Below are 16,980 nucleotides of genomic sequence, written 5' to 3' on the forward strand. Positions count from 1 at the left end.
TTGGTTGGCAGTTTTTCCTTTTAGCACTTTGATGCCTTCTTCTTTTCAATAACTGACTAAGTATGTTACTGCATAGATGTACCAAATCATCCCATCCCCAATTCATGGACAGTCATGCCTTCAGTCTTTCACAACTATAAACTACTACTGAGAATACTCTTCTAACATATGATGTTGAGCACCTTTTCACATGCTTATTTACCATCTGCACATCTTTGTGAAGTGTCTGTTCAGATCTGGTGCCCATTTTTATATTGCATTCTTTGTTTTCTTATTATTGAGTTTTAACAGTTCTTTGCATATTTGGAAGACAAGTCCTTTATCAGATATATGTTTTGCAAAGACGTCTTCTTGTATTTTCACTCTCTTAACAGTGTCTTTCATAGGGGAGACATCTTTCACTTTAATAAAGTCCAACTTAATTTTTTCTTTCATGATCTTTTGGTGTTGTATCTAAAAACTCACTGCCAAACACAGAGTCACCTATATTTTTTTCCTATGTTATCTTCTAGAAGTTTTAAAGTCTTATATTTTAGATTTAGGCATATGACCCACTTAGAGTTAATCTTTGTGACAAGTGTGAGGTCTGTGTCTCATTTCTTTTTTTCCCATATGAATGCCCGATTGTTCTAGCAGTATTAGTTGAAAAAGGACTATCCTTTCTCAACTGTATTGCCTTTGCTCCTTTCCCAAAGATCAGTTGACTAGATTTCTGTGGATCTGTTTCTGGGCTGTCTATTCTGTTTCACTGAGTTACGTATCTATTCTTTTGCCAATATATGCTGTCTTTTTTTACTGTAGCTTTGAGGTCGGGTAGCATCAGTCCAACTTCTTTGGTACTGGGCTGGCTATTTTGGGTCTTTTGCCTTTCCATAAAAACTTTAGAATTGATTTGTACATATCAACAAAACAGTCTGCTAAATTTTTCATTGAGATTGCACTGAATCTATAGATAAAGTTGCAAAGAATTGATATCTAATAAGTTTTCCAATCCATAAACCCAGAATACTCTTCCACATACACCAACTTTGATTTCCTTAATCAGCGTTTTGTAGTTTTATATATCTGTATTTATAGTTATAGACACCTCCTGTACATATTTTAGTTTCATACCTAAGTATTACTCTTGGTACATGGTATTATGTTTTTAATTTCAAATTTCAATTATGCATTGCTGATATGCAGGAAAGCAACTGACTCTTACATTATAATCTTGCTATAATCACTTATTCATTCCAGTTTTTTCAATACTCTGAGATTTCCTTCATGAACAATTATGACATCCGTGAATCAAGTCAGTTTTATTTCTTCCTTTCCAATCTGTTTACCTTTCATTTCCTTTTCTTATTATATTAGCTAGGACTTCCAGTACAATGTTGAAAGGAGTGGTGAGAGGGGATATTCTCTCCTGAAGAAGCTTCCAGTTTCTCACCATTATGATTTTACAAATGTTCTTTATCAAGTTGAGGAAGTTCCCCCCTTTCCTAGTTTGTTTAGAGTTTTTATCATGAATAAGTGTTGGAGGTAGACACTTTTTTTTTTTAAATGTTGCTTTAAGTCAATCTATCCTGGAACTTCTAAGCAGCCTAACATTCGAAGCAAGCAAGGCAGGTAAGAAATGAATTTTTTTAGACGATGGATCATGATAGCTGCTTACTGAAACCAAATCAAGAGCTCAAAACTGTAGCTTAATAGATGCAGGAAGAGCCGAAGTGTATTAGTACACTGAGCATAGGCGCCCCCAAGTGATGACGAAAGCCTGGAGATTTAATCAGGAATTCAGTGAAAAGTAGTATCAGTTGCCTTTTAGGAGTGTATCTGCCTGTACTCTGTGACCTATGGCAAATAGCTAAAATTTAAAACTTAGGAAATTTATGCACACACAATAAGCGTCGGCTCAGAGACCAGCGGACTCCGAGTGGAGCTCTGCGGGAACTTCAGCAGAAAGGGCTGATGAACAGATATGTGCAGTGCTACTGTATTAAATACTAAAAATAAAATTTTTATTCGGTTCCTTTTATACTTACTGCTTCTCTCTAATCCTCTCTTAAATCACAGTGTGGCTTACAAAAATACTAACCATAGAGACTCGAAACCTAGTTTATAAATTCGGCTCCTCTGGTTTGCTCATCGGACAACCTTTGGCAAGCGAGTTTTAAAAAATAAACCCACGGCCTGAGTAGCTGTGGGATTCAACCAAGATGATGGAGGAGGGGGGAAGCACTGAAGTACGGCACAAATGTGGAGAGTCATTTCTTCCGCGTTTCCCCAGAAAGGTCCTTCCCAGAGCCGCCGGTTGGGCGGAAACTTTCCGTCCGGGATACGAGACTGCGCAGGCCGACGTTAGAGGAAAATGGAAGTGGTGACACGCGACTGCGACAGAGAAAGGTTCTTCTCTTTTTTTAAAGCGCCGCCAGGACCCGGCCCAAACAGCCGCCGGGAATTCAGAGTCCACGCCCAGGCCCTACGGCGCAGCCGCCCGCATCCCTCCCGCACAGCCCGACCCAAGACCAACCTCTAGCCTCCTCTGCTGCCCGCCCCTTCGTCCAGCCAACCCTAAGCCCGGCATGCACCGCGCCGACCTTTTCCTTCCAGCCGACCCCCACCTTCGGGCGCCTCCAAATGACAAGCTGCGCGGAGCATTGTGGTCCCGTGCGCGAGAGCGAGGCCAGGGGCAGGAAAAAGAAAGCAAAACGCTAGGGTGAGCCGGTAGGGCGGCCCCTGCGCACGCGCATGGGAGGCGGCGGCGGTGAAAAGGGGCGGTGCGTGGTCTACGGCGAGCGCAGTGGGGCGGGGTCGCGCGGCCTTGGCGGGGAGTCTGCGAGCCAGGAGGGGAGGGGGGTGGGTGAGGGAGCGGGCGGAGGAGGAAGTGTCATGGCGTCGGGCCGTGGAGCTTCTTCTCGCTGGTTCTTTACTCGGGAACAGCTGGAGAACACGCCGAGCCGCCGCTGCGGAGTGGAGGCGGATAAAGAGCTCTCGTACCGCCAGCAAGCGGCCAACCTCATCCAGGAAATGGGACAGCGTCTCAATGTGTATCCTTTCCTATTCTTGGCCCTCCGCCGCTCACGCCCTGGCCCCTTCACCACTCGCCCGGTCCCCGGGCCTGGTGCGCCGCGAACATGGCGCCGCCGCCTCGGCCTCTGCTGGGCCTTGGCCGCGCCGTGAGAGAAGGCAGGCTCGGGTTCGGGAGGCCGCGAGCGGCCGGCAGGAGAAGGGAGGAGGAGGGGAGTCCGGGAATGCGGGCTGGGAGACTGCGTTGTGTAATCTGTTTGGGGCCTCGCGTGCTGGCGGCGGGGGATGGGAGTGCCGCCCAGACGAGCGAGGAATTTTACGGATTATCGCAGAAAAGAGGCGGCTGCTTCGACCTCTTGTCCGAAAAGGGGTTGAGAGCGAGAAGGACTAGGAATACTGAAAGGTGTTAAGGGTTCTCTGCAGCCAACCTGCTCTCCTCGTCGGTTTGATGGCGGTGCTCGTACCTTGGGAGCGAACCAGAGGTCTTTTATGTTCTTGGCATGGTTTTGTGTGGGTGCGCGCGCGTGTTTCAACTGTTTGATTTTGGGTTTAGTCAGTCGTAGCCATTTGATAAATCCTTCCCGGGGTCGCTTAATAGCGATATTGGAGTGACATGCTCAGTTGTTGTTGTTATTATAACTACTGTTGGTTCGCTGTGGAGCCTTTTCTATCCTCCAGCCCGCCACCCCACCATCCTACCGGAATGATTGATTGATTGATTTGTTATTACAGTTTGGGGATTGGTTTTCAGTGAACGGGAGGCGTTGGAAAAGAACCGCAGATCGGGAATCTTCCTTCAAAATTGTTTTGGAAATGAGATCTTGTTTTTCGCAGATGTTTCCTAAACGTTACGTTCCAGCTCTCAACTTACAATAAACACTGCGATTGTTTATATGCACAGGTTTTATATGCACCATTCATTCACCAAATTCAATAGACAAGTAAGTACTATTTTATTGTGTTTTTACTACAGTCAAATTTTAAGGAAAAATCGATACGCAGAAAAAAAGTTGGTCATGGGTTTAACTGTTGTGTTTAGTGTTCTAAGTTAACACAAGGTGAATCGCGTGATAAACGTTTTGCTTCAAATGCGGGGTTTCTGGTTGGTTGGTTGTTGAGTTTTTAATTTATGATAACAGGCTACCAGGTGTCAGGCTCTGCCACGACTTTTGAACTGAAAGACAAATCAGAAACGTTTCTTTACTCAGAGTTATTTATTACATTGGTATTCATTTAAATTTTATACTCAACATTTGAATAATTGCAGGTAGTATTGTACAGTGTCATGTGGGAAAGCCCAGTCATTCTTTTGTACATCTTAATTGTATTGGGTTTGTATTGTTTCGAATACTGTGAGTTGGGCTTTGTTTAATTGTAACATTCTTTTGAAATGACCCTTTGAGAGAGTTAAATGTTTAGCAGAAATATTTCATTTGCTAATGCAATTTAAGTTGTCAGGTGTTCTTACTTACTGCACTTTAGCATTAGTTGTCTACTTAAATTTTTGGTGATGCAATGGCAAGTCTTGCTTCAGACATACGTCAGAGGTGTGTGTGTATGTATAATGAGTTTGAAGTAAATCTTACCTTCCAATACTGACTTGAAACATAATCTAAATCTTGACAAGTGGAGTCGTGTTGTTTAGTTGAAATTTTTTTTTTAGTTATGAAAGACGTCACTACTGTGTGGCACCTGTTGACAAAGAAAATAGTACATTATTTAGAAATATCTAACTGTGCCTTATTTCTCACCATATTTTTTGCTCACAGCTATTTTTAGATTGCTATTCTGAGAGGCCTGTGGAAAAGTGGACCATAGAAGACTATGCAATTTGTGGATTGTCATTAGAACCTTTTAAGAAAAGTCTGAAAAGGTCCTTTTTTTTTGAGTTGGAAGGAAAAGCTTCATAGTTTAGATTGAATCCTGTTTTAATCTTTTCTGATCATAAGTCTGATTTGGTTTATCAGATTGGCATGTAGGTTTATCTTAAACTATGTATTTTTGTATACGTTTTGGTCTCTTGAGGTCTCCTTTGCTTCTACTCTTCATCTTTTAAATTTGCGTGAGTCTTATTCTGTTTCCATTTTCCTAGTTATTTCTTGTGCACAGAACTTAGGTCAGTGATAGTGTTATGAAATAACAGATTGAGAAAGTTACATTTTTATTTAAATTGTCTCCTAAGGCAGTAGTGAACTAATGAATACTGATACAAATACGACTTTCCTTAAGTAAGCTTTGGAGAATGCTGGTAGGAATCACAAATCAGAATAGTTCTGGAAATTCGTTATATGGCTGCAGATGTCCCCTTTGCTTACTTTTCTACTTAAGTAATGATCTCACCACAAGACTACATTTCTCTTTGAACCCTCTCTGTTTCATAATTTGTTTGTCTCTATGGCCTTGTTGGTGTGCTTTAAATATTTTACTTATAGCCGAGATTCACAGCTTTAACTTTAAATTGACTGATGAAAGCCAGGTCACTTGAATTCTCTTAACTCTTAATTGTTTTACTTAAATGCCATCATTTAATAAGAAAGCCAGAGTACTCACTTTCATTACCCTACTTATTACCTTATATGTGTATGAAAGTAAGTGTCAACATTTTGCATTGAGTTATTATTAGCAGGGTAATTGAAATTGGATGTTAATTTCTATTTTGAGAAGTAAATTACACCTTTCAAATCTAAACATTGTCTTTTCTACCTTTGCTATTATATCAAAATTGATTTAAGTATTTGTGTTGGTGCACTTACATCAATTGCACAGCCTCACTCTTTTATCTTTTTTTCCCCTGTTCTTTTAGGGTGAGGGTGGCTGGTCTCAAATTGAATGTGAGTCACTTTTAAATTCATACTCCCCCATATCACTGGGAAAAATTTTCTTAGAGGGTTATAATGGAATGTCATAGTAAACTTAAAAAAGCATGAGTCTTCAACACACAGTAAATTGAATACCATTCAGTAAATTAAACCATAACAAGCTTAAATTTTAAGATGCTAATGACAAAATATACCTAGTTTTTTAATAAATGTGTGTTCATTATATTAAAATATTTAAAAATATTTATGAGGCTTCGTTTTATTTTCCCACATTGACAAATTTAAAAGTAAAAAATTCCCTAAAAGTCAAGTTGCTGCTGTATTTAAGAATAAAATTAGTGTCAGCAGAACTGTTTTTTATTGTTTAGTTCTGTTGTCAGTTTCTCTTTTAGGTTGGATTGTTATCAGCAGAAATGACTTTTATATGTAACCTAGTTAGATAAATCTATCCTTTGCTCACTGGATGCAGTAAGGTTTGTGTAATTGAGATTAGTAATTGAAGAATGGCCTTGCTGGATCAAGCTCAAGATAAATCTAGTAAAAGTATAAAACAGTCCTGGAACCAGCAGTGCCTCCAAAGTATGTACTGTGGGAGAACATCCTCTAGTGCTAGTCTTACAGTGGGTGTTGACCCAGCTTTTCCTAGAAACTGTTCATCAGTTTGCTTTGTCAAATTTACGATGCATTTGTTTCTTGCATTAATTCCAAGTCTATGCGTTCTCTTAAAATGAGGTTGTAAAGACCACTCTTAGTATTTTTGTTAGTTATGGTCTGTTCTCATGGCATCTCCCCAATTCATGTGGTTATTTTAATCTTGTCTTTGCTTCTCTTTAGTCCCATTGCCTCTTAGTTGAGCTGCAGCAACTGAAACAATATAATACGCCAAATTTAAAAGTGTTGTAGTTTTAAGGTCTCAAGAGACCATGGTTAGTTAAGGGCAGTATTCAGAACTAATGATTTTAAGGAATGATTATGATGACTTCTAAGAATCTGTCATATCTGACTGTCACTTAATACATCTAAGTTAGATTAGTCAGCTGATACACATAAAGGAACTTGTATTTGCTTGTGCTAAACTTTAATTACCACTTTTTGCTTGCAGTCTTAGTAATCTTCTCAGTTGACTGGGCTCTTGACAAGTAGATATCATTTGAAACTTTAAAGATGTTCTTTTCTCATTCCTTTCTTCCCCTGTAAAGACTTAAATAATTTAAAGGAAAAGCATTCTTTTATCTTTCTAAAGAAGTACTCACAGTCCCTGTTCTTTGTCCGATATATAGCATTCTCCCATTATGATTTTTAGTAATAGTCTTGGCATAGGAATTTATTCAAGATTTGTTAATAGTAGATTTTATCCAGTTTGCACTAACTGTTGCTTATTTATACTCAGATTGCTCATAAACAGTTGCCATAAACAATTGCCATTTGTGAAAGAAAACCAATGTTTTAGGAGGATTGGTTATCTAAGGATTTTGTTTAAATTTTTATTGTGAAAGCCCTAAATTTCTTTCAAACATAGGAATCTAGAGAAAGTTAAATGTAAAAATCCTCCCCCCCCCCCCATATTGAAACTAGAAGGTAAGCAGTGTAAGGGCAAGAGAGTTTTGTCTCCTTTCTTTTTTGGCTTTACTCACCAGTACCTTAACATAGAATAGATATTCAGCAATGGTTTGTCAATAGAATGGATCAGATTTTGTTGCTCACAGGTCTATTAAATGAGTTCTTACACATTTTTCTCTATGTACATCCTCCCCACATAGACACATTTAAAATACTTTATGATTGAAAACTAACAGGCATTATCGTAAATGAAAACAGAAAAAAGGCTATAATAAACCTTCCATCCGAGTATCTTAAGCCCCCTGCCCTGCAGCATTTGCTCTTAACAGTTTTTGTGTGCCCTTTCAGAAATACTTTTTGCTTGTGCAAGTGTATATGTATGTATCTTCTTTGTTTTTAGCACAGGTAAAGGGTTTTGTTTGTTCTTTTGAACAGTTCTTAGATCCAGCACACAGCAGCAATGAGAACATACAGAATTGGACTGGTTAGATGTGGCTATTTCTGGGGAAGTAATTTTTAAGATGGCACCAGAAATGGATAATACAGATTGACTCAGTGGATCTCAACCAGGGGCAGTTTAGCCCACCAACGGACATTTAACAATGTTGAGAGACATTTTTGGTCGTCACAACTAAGGGAAGGGGATTTAGAAGCCAGGGATGCTACTAAACATGCTACAATGCACAGAATAGCCCCCCAAAACAAAAAGTTACCTGGTACAAAATGTCAGTAGTGCTGAGCTTGAGAAAACCATGGGTTAACCTAAAGACTTAAGGAGACTAAAGCTATGTCATTGTCATTAGATTAATTTTGAGTGTTTGGTGAATTTTATCTGTTTTAGTAAGAAGTTGCTTATTCTCAAGGACCTTAAGATCAAAGGTCACATTGTGATCTTTTTCTAATTGAGGGCTTTAAGGAAACTTTTTTTGGTATTCCTAAAATTTAAAGTTTAAATTTAGTTAAGAAATGTTGCTTTTCTGTGAAGTGTTAATGTGTTTCTTGGCCTCTTACTTGAGTTTGTTTTGGCTTTTAAAATTATATTAGTAAATATTTTAATAGTTTGTCTTCTAATTTATGGTGTTTTTTGACATAAATGTTTTGTTAAGCAAGTCTACCAGCCTTTAATTTTGCTTTGTTTCATTACCTTTGTATTTCTCTGGAGATGTTACTGATTTCATGGGAAGAGTTTCTTGGTTGGTTTTTTGTTGTTGTTGTTGTTTTTCCACCTTATGTTTATTTTGGTATGTGGTTCCTGAGCATTTATTTAAGGCTGATACCCTCTTTCTTACTGCAGATAAGGAAGAAAAGAATCATAAAGGTTAAATACTTTGTCTGAAGTCACACAGCAGCAGAATGATAAAAGCAAAAATTGTACCCGCATCTATACTCTATTACTCATGCAGTTATCACTATTTCTACCTCAAGTATCTCTTACTAGGCATCTCTTCATAGCCCTGAAATTTATGACTGGAAGGAGTATGTCTAAAGCTTTTGTGATGTGCCAAGAAGATTCACCAACTTCTTGCATGAAAATTACCAGGATGCTCCTGTAAGATATGCTTTAGTGGGCTATGTAATCAGAATATTGTGGTGGAACCTGAGATTCTCTACCTTAACAAGCATCTCAAGTGATACTAATGCCTGCTAAAGTTGAAGACTATTGGTGTTTATTTTGCTTTTTCTCCTGTGTGTCTCGTAATCCATTGCTATACAGTCAGCCCTCTGTATCTGTGGATTGTGCATCTGTGAATGTAACCAACCACAGATCAAAAAGTATTTGGAAAAATGTTGGACAGTTTCAAAAAGCAAAATTTGAATTTACCTCATGCCAGCAACTATTTACATAGCTTCTGCATTGTATTAATTGTTATAAGTAATCTAGAGATGATTTAAAGTATCTGGAAGGATATGCATAGTCTATGCATCAATACTATGCCATTTTATGTAAGAGACTTGAGCATCCATGGATTTAGGTACCCATGCAGGGGTCCTGGAACCAATTCCCCTGTGGCTACTGAAGGATGACTGTACAATGATCATGTTTGATGGGAGTTAAATCAACATGTATTTCATTCCTTTACCTGCTAAAGTAAAATGTCTTTGAAATCTGAGTGGTTGTGTATATTATAGCTCACTTCTACTTCTGCCTTTTAATTTAATAAAGCAAATTAGTCCAAGAATAGTCTCATGTTTGAAATCCATTAATACTGCCGGGAAATACTGCAGTGCTGGCCAGTAAAACTTTCTGCAAAAATGGATATATTCTGTGTCTTTTCTGTTCAAAAGGATATTTACTGACCAAACACATGTTTTCTGGATTGTAAATTTGAAAGTATTAGACTAGGTGATTTCTAAATTCCTTTTCAACTATAAATTGTGTGAATGAAAATGTATTAAGATCCCACTAGGTAATAGGCACTTTACTTACTGCAGCTGAAGTATTATCCTCCTGAGGAAACAGATGCAGTTGCTAAGTGACTTTCCAAAATCAAAGCAGCTTCCCTGATTCCATGCTGTAGTTCTCACTTTTGTCCAACCCTAATATGTTTTATGAAATAAGGCACGCTAACTATTGATGCCAGTGATTTCTAAGGAGGAGATGAGTATACAAGTTAATATTGAAAATACTCTCCAATTTTGATACACTTACCTCATTGGGCAAAATCCAGTGAAGTCCACTTTTGAATTAGGCCCCAGATTCCTCTTTCAGCCAGACATCAGTCTTAGCATTTATGCATTGAGCATCCCTATTTTTCCATGTGGTGCTTTCCCTTCACTTTTCGTGTGACCCTAATCTGTCTGTCAGGTTGTAAGACTCAGCTGAAGTTCCTACGCTTCCCAAGATAACACCACTCTTTACATTTCTTTCTCTGACTTTATCCTTTGGGGTCCTATTCACATCCTGTTGTATTTCATCTACTTGGTGTCCTTTAGTGCTGTAGCTAACTGTGCATATATGAAATGAAGTGGCTTTTTAAAAGTTGTTATGAAATAAAACACAAATTTATAAAACCACCAGATGTATATAGTTCAGTAAATTAATCTAAGGCAGACAATTTTGTAACCACCTCTCAAATCAAAAAAGGAAACTGCTAATAGCCCCAAAAGTGCCTTCATGTACCCCATCCCAGTGTCAGTCCTTTCCCTCCTTCCACAAAGGAAGGGGAAAATTCTGCATTCGTTGTCCATTAACAGTTTGATAGATCTCTTATGTCTCTCAGTGTACAGGCTTCTCTTCCTCTTCCTCCTCCTTTATTTTACTTAATTTTTATTAGACCCGTGGAGTTTCCATCCATCTGGGTTTTTTGCTGATTGCATACTCATGGTGCAGTTTATCATGTTCCTTTGTTCTTGTATTTCCTGCAAATTGCCAGTTGGATCCAGAAATTTGGTCAGGCTCACGTTAGATCCCTTTGGAGAGACTACAGTTGGTGTAATAATTCTTTCATTAGGAGGCACCTAATGTCTGATGGTCTTTTTGTGATGTTAGCAGCAATTGACATTCAGTGCCTAGATCTTTCATTCATTGTGATACTCTTAATTCTATCATTTCTTAATTTGTTAATTGGAGTATTTTTTAGTAAAATGCACTGATTAATCTACTATTTGGACACCCAGTGGTGCAAGTTCATATAGGAAAGGCAGAATAAATACTTGATTCTCTGTATTTGCCACCTTGTTGAGACAAAATTCACATACCATATATTTCATCCCTTGAAAGTGTACAGTTCACTGGTTTTTTAGTACATTCACAAAATTGTGCATCAATTTTAGAAGTTTTTATTACCCCAAGAAGAACCCCTGCACCCTTTAGCCATCTCTCCTCATTCTTCCCTACCACACACCCCACCACCACCACCACCTTCCCGCCGCCTATTCTGGACATCGTCTGAAAAATGGAGTCATACAATATGTGTTCCTTTGTGACTGGCCTCTTTTACTTAGTACATAATGTTTTCAAGGTTCATCTGTGTTGTAGCATGTATCAGTACTTCACTTATTTTTCTTGTTGAACTACCATTATACCACATTTTGTGTATCCATTCTTCAGTTAATGGACATTTGTGTTATTTCTATTTTTTGGCTATTGCTGCTATGATCACTTATGTATAAGTTTTTGTGTAGATACATATTTTGATTTCTCTTGACTATATACCTAGGAGTAGACTTGCTGGACCATATAGTAACTCTATACCTCTATGATTTGGGGTAGTTTCCTCAGTAACTATTATAGCAAGATATTCCGGGCTCATCTTCTGCATTTTCTGCTCCAATGCTAGAATGGCCATTTTTTTAAGAAATCCTTCTTTCTTTTAGTAAGAAGTGGTATTTCAAGACCACAGCCTGGACACCAGTGATACTCATTGTTACTGTGTGTGTCTTGTTTCTAGGCATCTTCAATGAACAGAACAAGGAAATACATAGTACAGTAAAAATATATTCACTATGCACAGCAACATGTTTACATATTAAATATATGAATTATACAAAAAATACATTAACTGGGCTTGTTTTATATACATTTATTTAACATATATATTTAAAATACCTTAGGAGTTCATTCTGATTCAAGCAACAATAGCATTTTTTACTTAACCTCTTTTGTATTACATCTCCATGACCTTTAGTTCTGAAGGAAGTGGGATGACAATTTAAATGTTGCATAATCACTTGTTAAGTTAACCTCATATAACACAAGTAAGTCTCAGAATAACAGTACAGCCACCAGTGGTATAATTACTGAGAACAGTTAAAGGTTTTAGTTTGCTCTCCCCTCTCACACCTGATTTTTAAAAGTTGTATCTACATTATCTTAAATAGATTTTACAAAACTCTTAATGTTTCAGTCTTAATTCTGCATTGTATATATTGTTCACTACCAGTGCTTATGTTGGAGTCTCTGTAGTCAATTTTGATTCTTTGAAGTTCTCTTGAAGATCATGGAAATAATATTGTCTGAATCCTTGTATGTTTGATAACAGTTTATGCTCTTCATACCCAAGGTCAGTTTTGCTGGATATAAAATTATTGACTCATACTTTCTTATTTTTGTGTGTTGGGGGGAGAAGGTAATTAGGTTTGTCTGTTTTTAAATGGAATTATTTCTATGATCTTGGTGGGGGTTTTTTAATTTTAATTTTTTTTTATTTATGTTTGGTTTTTCGGGGGGGAGGTAATTAGGTTTTAATTAATTTATTTATTTTTAATGGAGGTACTGGGGATTGAACCCAGGACCTCAGGCATGCTAAGCACACACTTTACCACTGAGCTATACCTTCCCCCCAATTCATGCTTTCTTTTCTTTGGTATCTTAAATACATGGCAACTTTTTTAAAATTTTAATTTAATTTAGTTTAGTTTATTGAAGTACAGTCAGTAACAATATGTCAATTTCTGTTGTACACCACAATGTCCCAGTAATGCATATGCATACATATATTCATTTTCATGTACTTTTCATTAAAGATTCTCACAAGATATTGAATACAGTTCCCTGTGGTATACAGAAGAAATTTTTTTTAATCTCTTTTTTCTTTGTTTGCTGAGGTATAGTCAGTTTACAGTGTTGTGTCGATTTCTAGTGTACATACAGCACATTTCTTCAGTCATACATGAATATACCTATATTAATTTTCATATTCTTTTTCACCTTAAGGTACTACAAGATATCAAATAAATTTCCCTGTACTATACAGAATAAACTTACCTATTTTATGTATGCCAGTCAGTGTCTGCAAATCTCGAACTCCCAGTTTATCCCTCCCCCCCAACTTTTTTTTCCTTTTCTTTCCTGATAATAAAGCATTGTTGACAGTTAAGATGGTGATTTATTTTTGCCTAAATAGCCAAAAGGTTTCTTTTTCCTTTAAAATTCTTTTGTTACTACAGTATATCTTCATGTTGGTTGTTCTGGGTTGATAAGCTCAGATGTGTGACGTGCTCTTTTTATATGTGATTTATCTTTTTTTACTTAAGTTTTGTGTTATGAAACTTTTTAAATGTTACTAGTTTGGAGATGTTACTTTAAATTTTTTTGGTGTTTGATTGTGGTAAAATATACATAATATAAAATGTATCATTTTAACCATTTTTAAGTGTATAGTTCAGTGGCATTAAGTACATTCACATTGTTGTGCAACCATCACTGCCATACATCTCCAGAACTTTATCTTCTCAAACGGAAACTATTCATTAATTAACCTCCACATTTCCCCCTCCCCTAGTGCCGACAACCACCGTTCTTCTTCCTTTGTCTATGAATTTCACTATTTTTGATACTTCCTATAAGTGGAATCTTAAAATATTTGAACTTTTGTGTCTGGCTTATTTCATTTAGGATAGTGTCTTCAAAACTCATCTTTGTTGTAGCATGTGTCAGAATTTCCTTCCTTTCCAAGGCTGAATAATATTCTATTCTATGTTTACAGCACAGTTTGTTGCTCCATTTATCTGTTCGTGGTCAGCTGCTGTGATATGAGTGTACAAATACTTGCTCAGTTCCTTGCTTTCAATACTTTGGTTAGGGTATATACCCAGAAATGGAATTATTGGATCACATTGTAATTCTGTGTTTCATTTTTTGAAGAACTGCCATGCTGTTGTCCACAGCAAGAATCTCATATTCCAACTAGTAGTGTACACAGATCCAATTTCACATCCTCACCAACACTTGTTCTTTTCTGGTTCTTTGATAATAACCATCCTAGTGGTGTGAAGTGGTATGTCACTGCAGTTTTGATTTGGAATTCTTTTATGACTTCTGGTGTTGAGCATCTTCTCATGTGCTTACTGGCCATTTATTTGGAGAAATGTCATCTCAACTCCTTCGTCCATATTTTATTTGGGTCTTTCTTCTGTTAAGTTGTATGAGTTCTACATAAATTCTGGATATTAATCCCTTATCAGATATATGATTTCCAAATATTTTCTCCCATTCTCAAGGCCAACTTCTCTTCTATTTTTTCTTTTGTTGCCTTTGCTTTTGGTATCATATCCAAGAAATCATTGCCAAATCCAAAATTGTGAAGCTTTTCCCATTTTCTTGTAAGTTTTTTTGTTTTATTTCTTACATTTAGGTCCTTGGTCCATTGAGTTAATTTTTGTATATGGATTTTTGCATTTGAATATCCAGTTTTCCCAATACAACTTGTTGAATTTTTCATTGAGTAATTCTTTCTGGTGTGATTTTGTTGCTTAGGGCCAACTCTTCTGATTTTTTTCTTACATATCTTTGTATATAACCTAAACATTTTTTGTTACGCTTTTTTGAGAGATTAGTTTTCCTGAACTTTAAGTAGATATGCTTCAGAGGGGCTTTTCTAACTTGACTGTTACTTGAGTGATATTCAGAAATGTAGCAGATTGCTTTCTGGGGTCTCCTGACTGTGTTCCCCTCCTTTGTATTTATTTCCACTTTGTCTTGTAACTGTCCTGCCAATTATCAATAGTGTAAGGAGATGATACACTAATTTCCAATTTCTCCACAATAGACTGTCATTTAAATGTACTTAATAGGTTTAAATCTTTCTAGGAAAACAGGGATTTTTTAGGATTAAGTCACTTGAAGTTCATTCTGTTAAACAAAGTGGATGATCTATCTGGGAGAGTTCAACAGACATGAAAAAACATATGTGGTATTGTTGATTGATTTTTTTCTAATTGATTCTGAAAAGAACTCTAGAAAGTTTTCAAAACGCTTTCATGTTATTTTGAAATATGAAGTTCTGTCTAATTACAGGAATGCTGACTGATGGAATGTACTAACTATATGTTATACAAGTCTTTATAAAGTCTTCATGAAGCAGCTTTTTTACCCCAAAATTAGATGGTTGTAAAAATATTCAGATAGTTTAGACCTTTTTTATGCACACACATACACATGTGTCTTTTAGTCTTAATAGTTCTTATGCTTCTATGGTGGCTTTAGCTCATTTGTACCAGAACTAGGGGGAGGGTATATATAGCTCAGTGGTAAAGTGCATGCTTAGTGTGCATGAGGTCATGGGTTCAATCCCCTGTATAATCAATCAAATTACTCCCCCCCCAAAAAGAAAAGAATAAAAAAACAAAACTATGTATCAGAACTAAGAAAATATTTTATACAATTTGATAATGTAGTAATTCTAAAATAAGCATGGTCTCTAGAATAGAGCAGATTTTTACATTAACAAATATGCAAAGAATGTTTGCATTAGCCATGGCACACAAAGGTCTCTGTATAAAGACTGACTTCACTTAATTTATAAACTTACTTTGAAGGCAAAGCAAAGATGTTTTTAGTACAGAGAATTGTTTACGGTAATTTTTGGAGAAAAACAGATCACTGTACATTCCAGGGAATGGGGAAAATGATAGAAACTGCTTTACATACCCTTCAGCATTTTGGGACATTAACTTTATACTTAAATAAAATTATGGTTCTAGTTGTAAAGCTGGCATATTAAGTACTTTTTATACATGGGAAATTTTTCTCTAAATTATTTGAGTCTGAAACAGGAAAAGAATGAGGACTAGAAATTCACCTACCTATTAATTTTTAAATGTTAGGGCTTTAATGGCTCGTGCTTAGTGACAGTATGCTGTATGTTTACATGACAGTAGTTATTCCACAAGCATTGAGTGCATATTAAGTGACAAGTAGTAGGCAAACATGGTGTTTATTTTCTTATAAATAAATAAGATACAAATTGTGCTTTTCCTCAGGGACTTATATTCTAATGGGAGAAGAAAAAGCTTGTCTAATATGGTAATGACTAGAAACAATAATCACTTTGGGCTATTGCCTATGAACATTTTAATACATTTCAGTGTGTTTTATATAATTTTAATGAGTTTTCTCTTCAGAATGCCTATTACGGCCCTAAACCTGTGCTCTCTAGTATATATGTCTACATAGCCACTAAGTAGAAGTGATTAATTTCCCACTTTTTACTATTTTAACATCATTATTAGAAAAATTTAATTCCATTTGTGGCTCACATTACATTTCTATTTGACAGTGCTGGTTTGGGCTATAAACTCAAACGTAATACTAGTTGACTAATGAAAAGTATAGACATTTGTATCTATCAAATAAAATTACTGGAGTCACATCACAGTATTCTGTATAGAAGTGTGCACATTCCAACTCGTTTTAAATTGAGGGCTCATTTAGAAGTTGGAAAAATAGGAACAACAATTCTTTTCTGGTCAAGAATCTTAAGATCATGAAAACTGACGTAGTTCCATGCGTGGAAATAAATAGCTGAGAGAACAGGGGAAGGAAGTTCTGAAGATTTGGAGGCAGTCTTTAAATGTGTTGATTGAGAGAGGATACCAGATTTCTGCAAGCTCCCCACATCCTTAGATAGATGTTTTAGGTAGCTTGTATTGTTCTTGCTCTGTGATTGGTGTTTTGAGTGCCTGATAGGAATAGCTATTTGAATTAAATGATATGGTTCAGTTTTTGTAGACTTAAAAATCTGTTCAAGTTATTTTGTTAGCCAAATTAATGGTTTTTCTTTAATGATTGCATAATTCAAATGTCAGAGTTAATCATTATTTAAGAAATGGATATATAACTTCTGAAAACGAAACCTAATTTTACTTT

At 36.6% G+C, this 16,980-nt stretch overlaps 1 protein-coding gene and 1 long non-coding RNA gene across 13 annotated transcripts in view; one reads left to right on the plus strand and one right to left on the minus strand.

Moving 5' to 3' along the window:
- The window catches only part of LOC140696344 (uncharacterized), a 108,924-nt gene extending 106,154 nt beyond the window's left edge, over nt 1–2,770 (minus strand). For 2 of the 7 annotated variants that reach the window (XR_012072531.1, XR_012072532.1), the window contains exon 1: nt 2,516–2,756. This is a non-coding gene — a long non-coding RNA (uncharacterized lncRNA). Of the gene's footprint in view, nt 1–2,515 lie in introns of all 7 variants that reach the window. The other 5 variants (XR_012072535.1, XR_012072529.1, XR_012072534.1 and 2 more) reach the window with 5 other exon arrangements.
- A 51-nt stretch (nt 2,771–2,821) lies between these two features.
- Nucleotides 2,822–16,980, plus strand: part of CCNT2 (cyclin T2) — a 38,163-nt gene continuing 24,004 nt past the window's right edge. For 3 of the 6 annotated variants that reach the window (XM_031678629.2, XM_072960895.1, XM_072960894.1), the window contains exons 1-2: nt 2,822–3,032; nt 3,872–3,953. In XM_031678629.2, the coding sequence (XP_031534489.2) occupies nt 2,875–3,032; nt 3,872–3,953 (240 nt within the window). In that variant the 5' untranslated portion in view covers nt 2,822–2,874. The remainder of the gene's footprint in view (nt 3,033–3,871; nt 3,954–16,980) is intronic. The other 3 variants (XM_006196109.4, XM_015242659.3, XM_006196110.4) reach the window with 2 other exon arrangements.

This window comes from Vicugna pacos, chromosome 5, assembly GCF_048564905.1.
Source record: "Vicugna pacos chromosome 5, VicPac4, whole genome shotgun sequence".
Lineage (NCBI taxonomy): Eukaryota > Metazoa > Chordata > Mammalia > Artiodactyla > Camelidae > Vicugna > Vicugna pacos.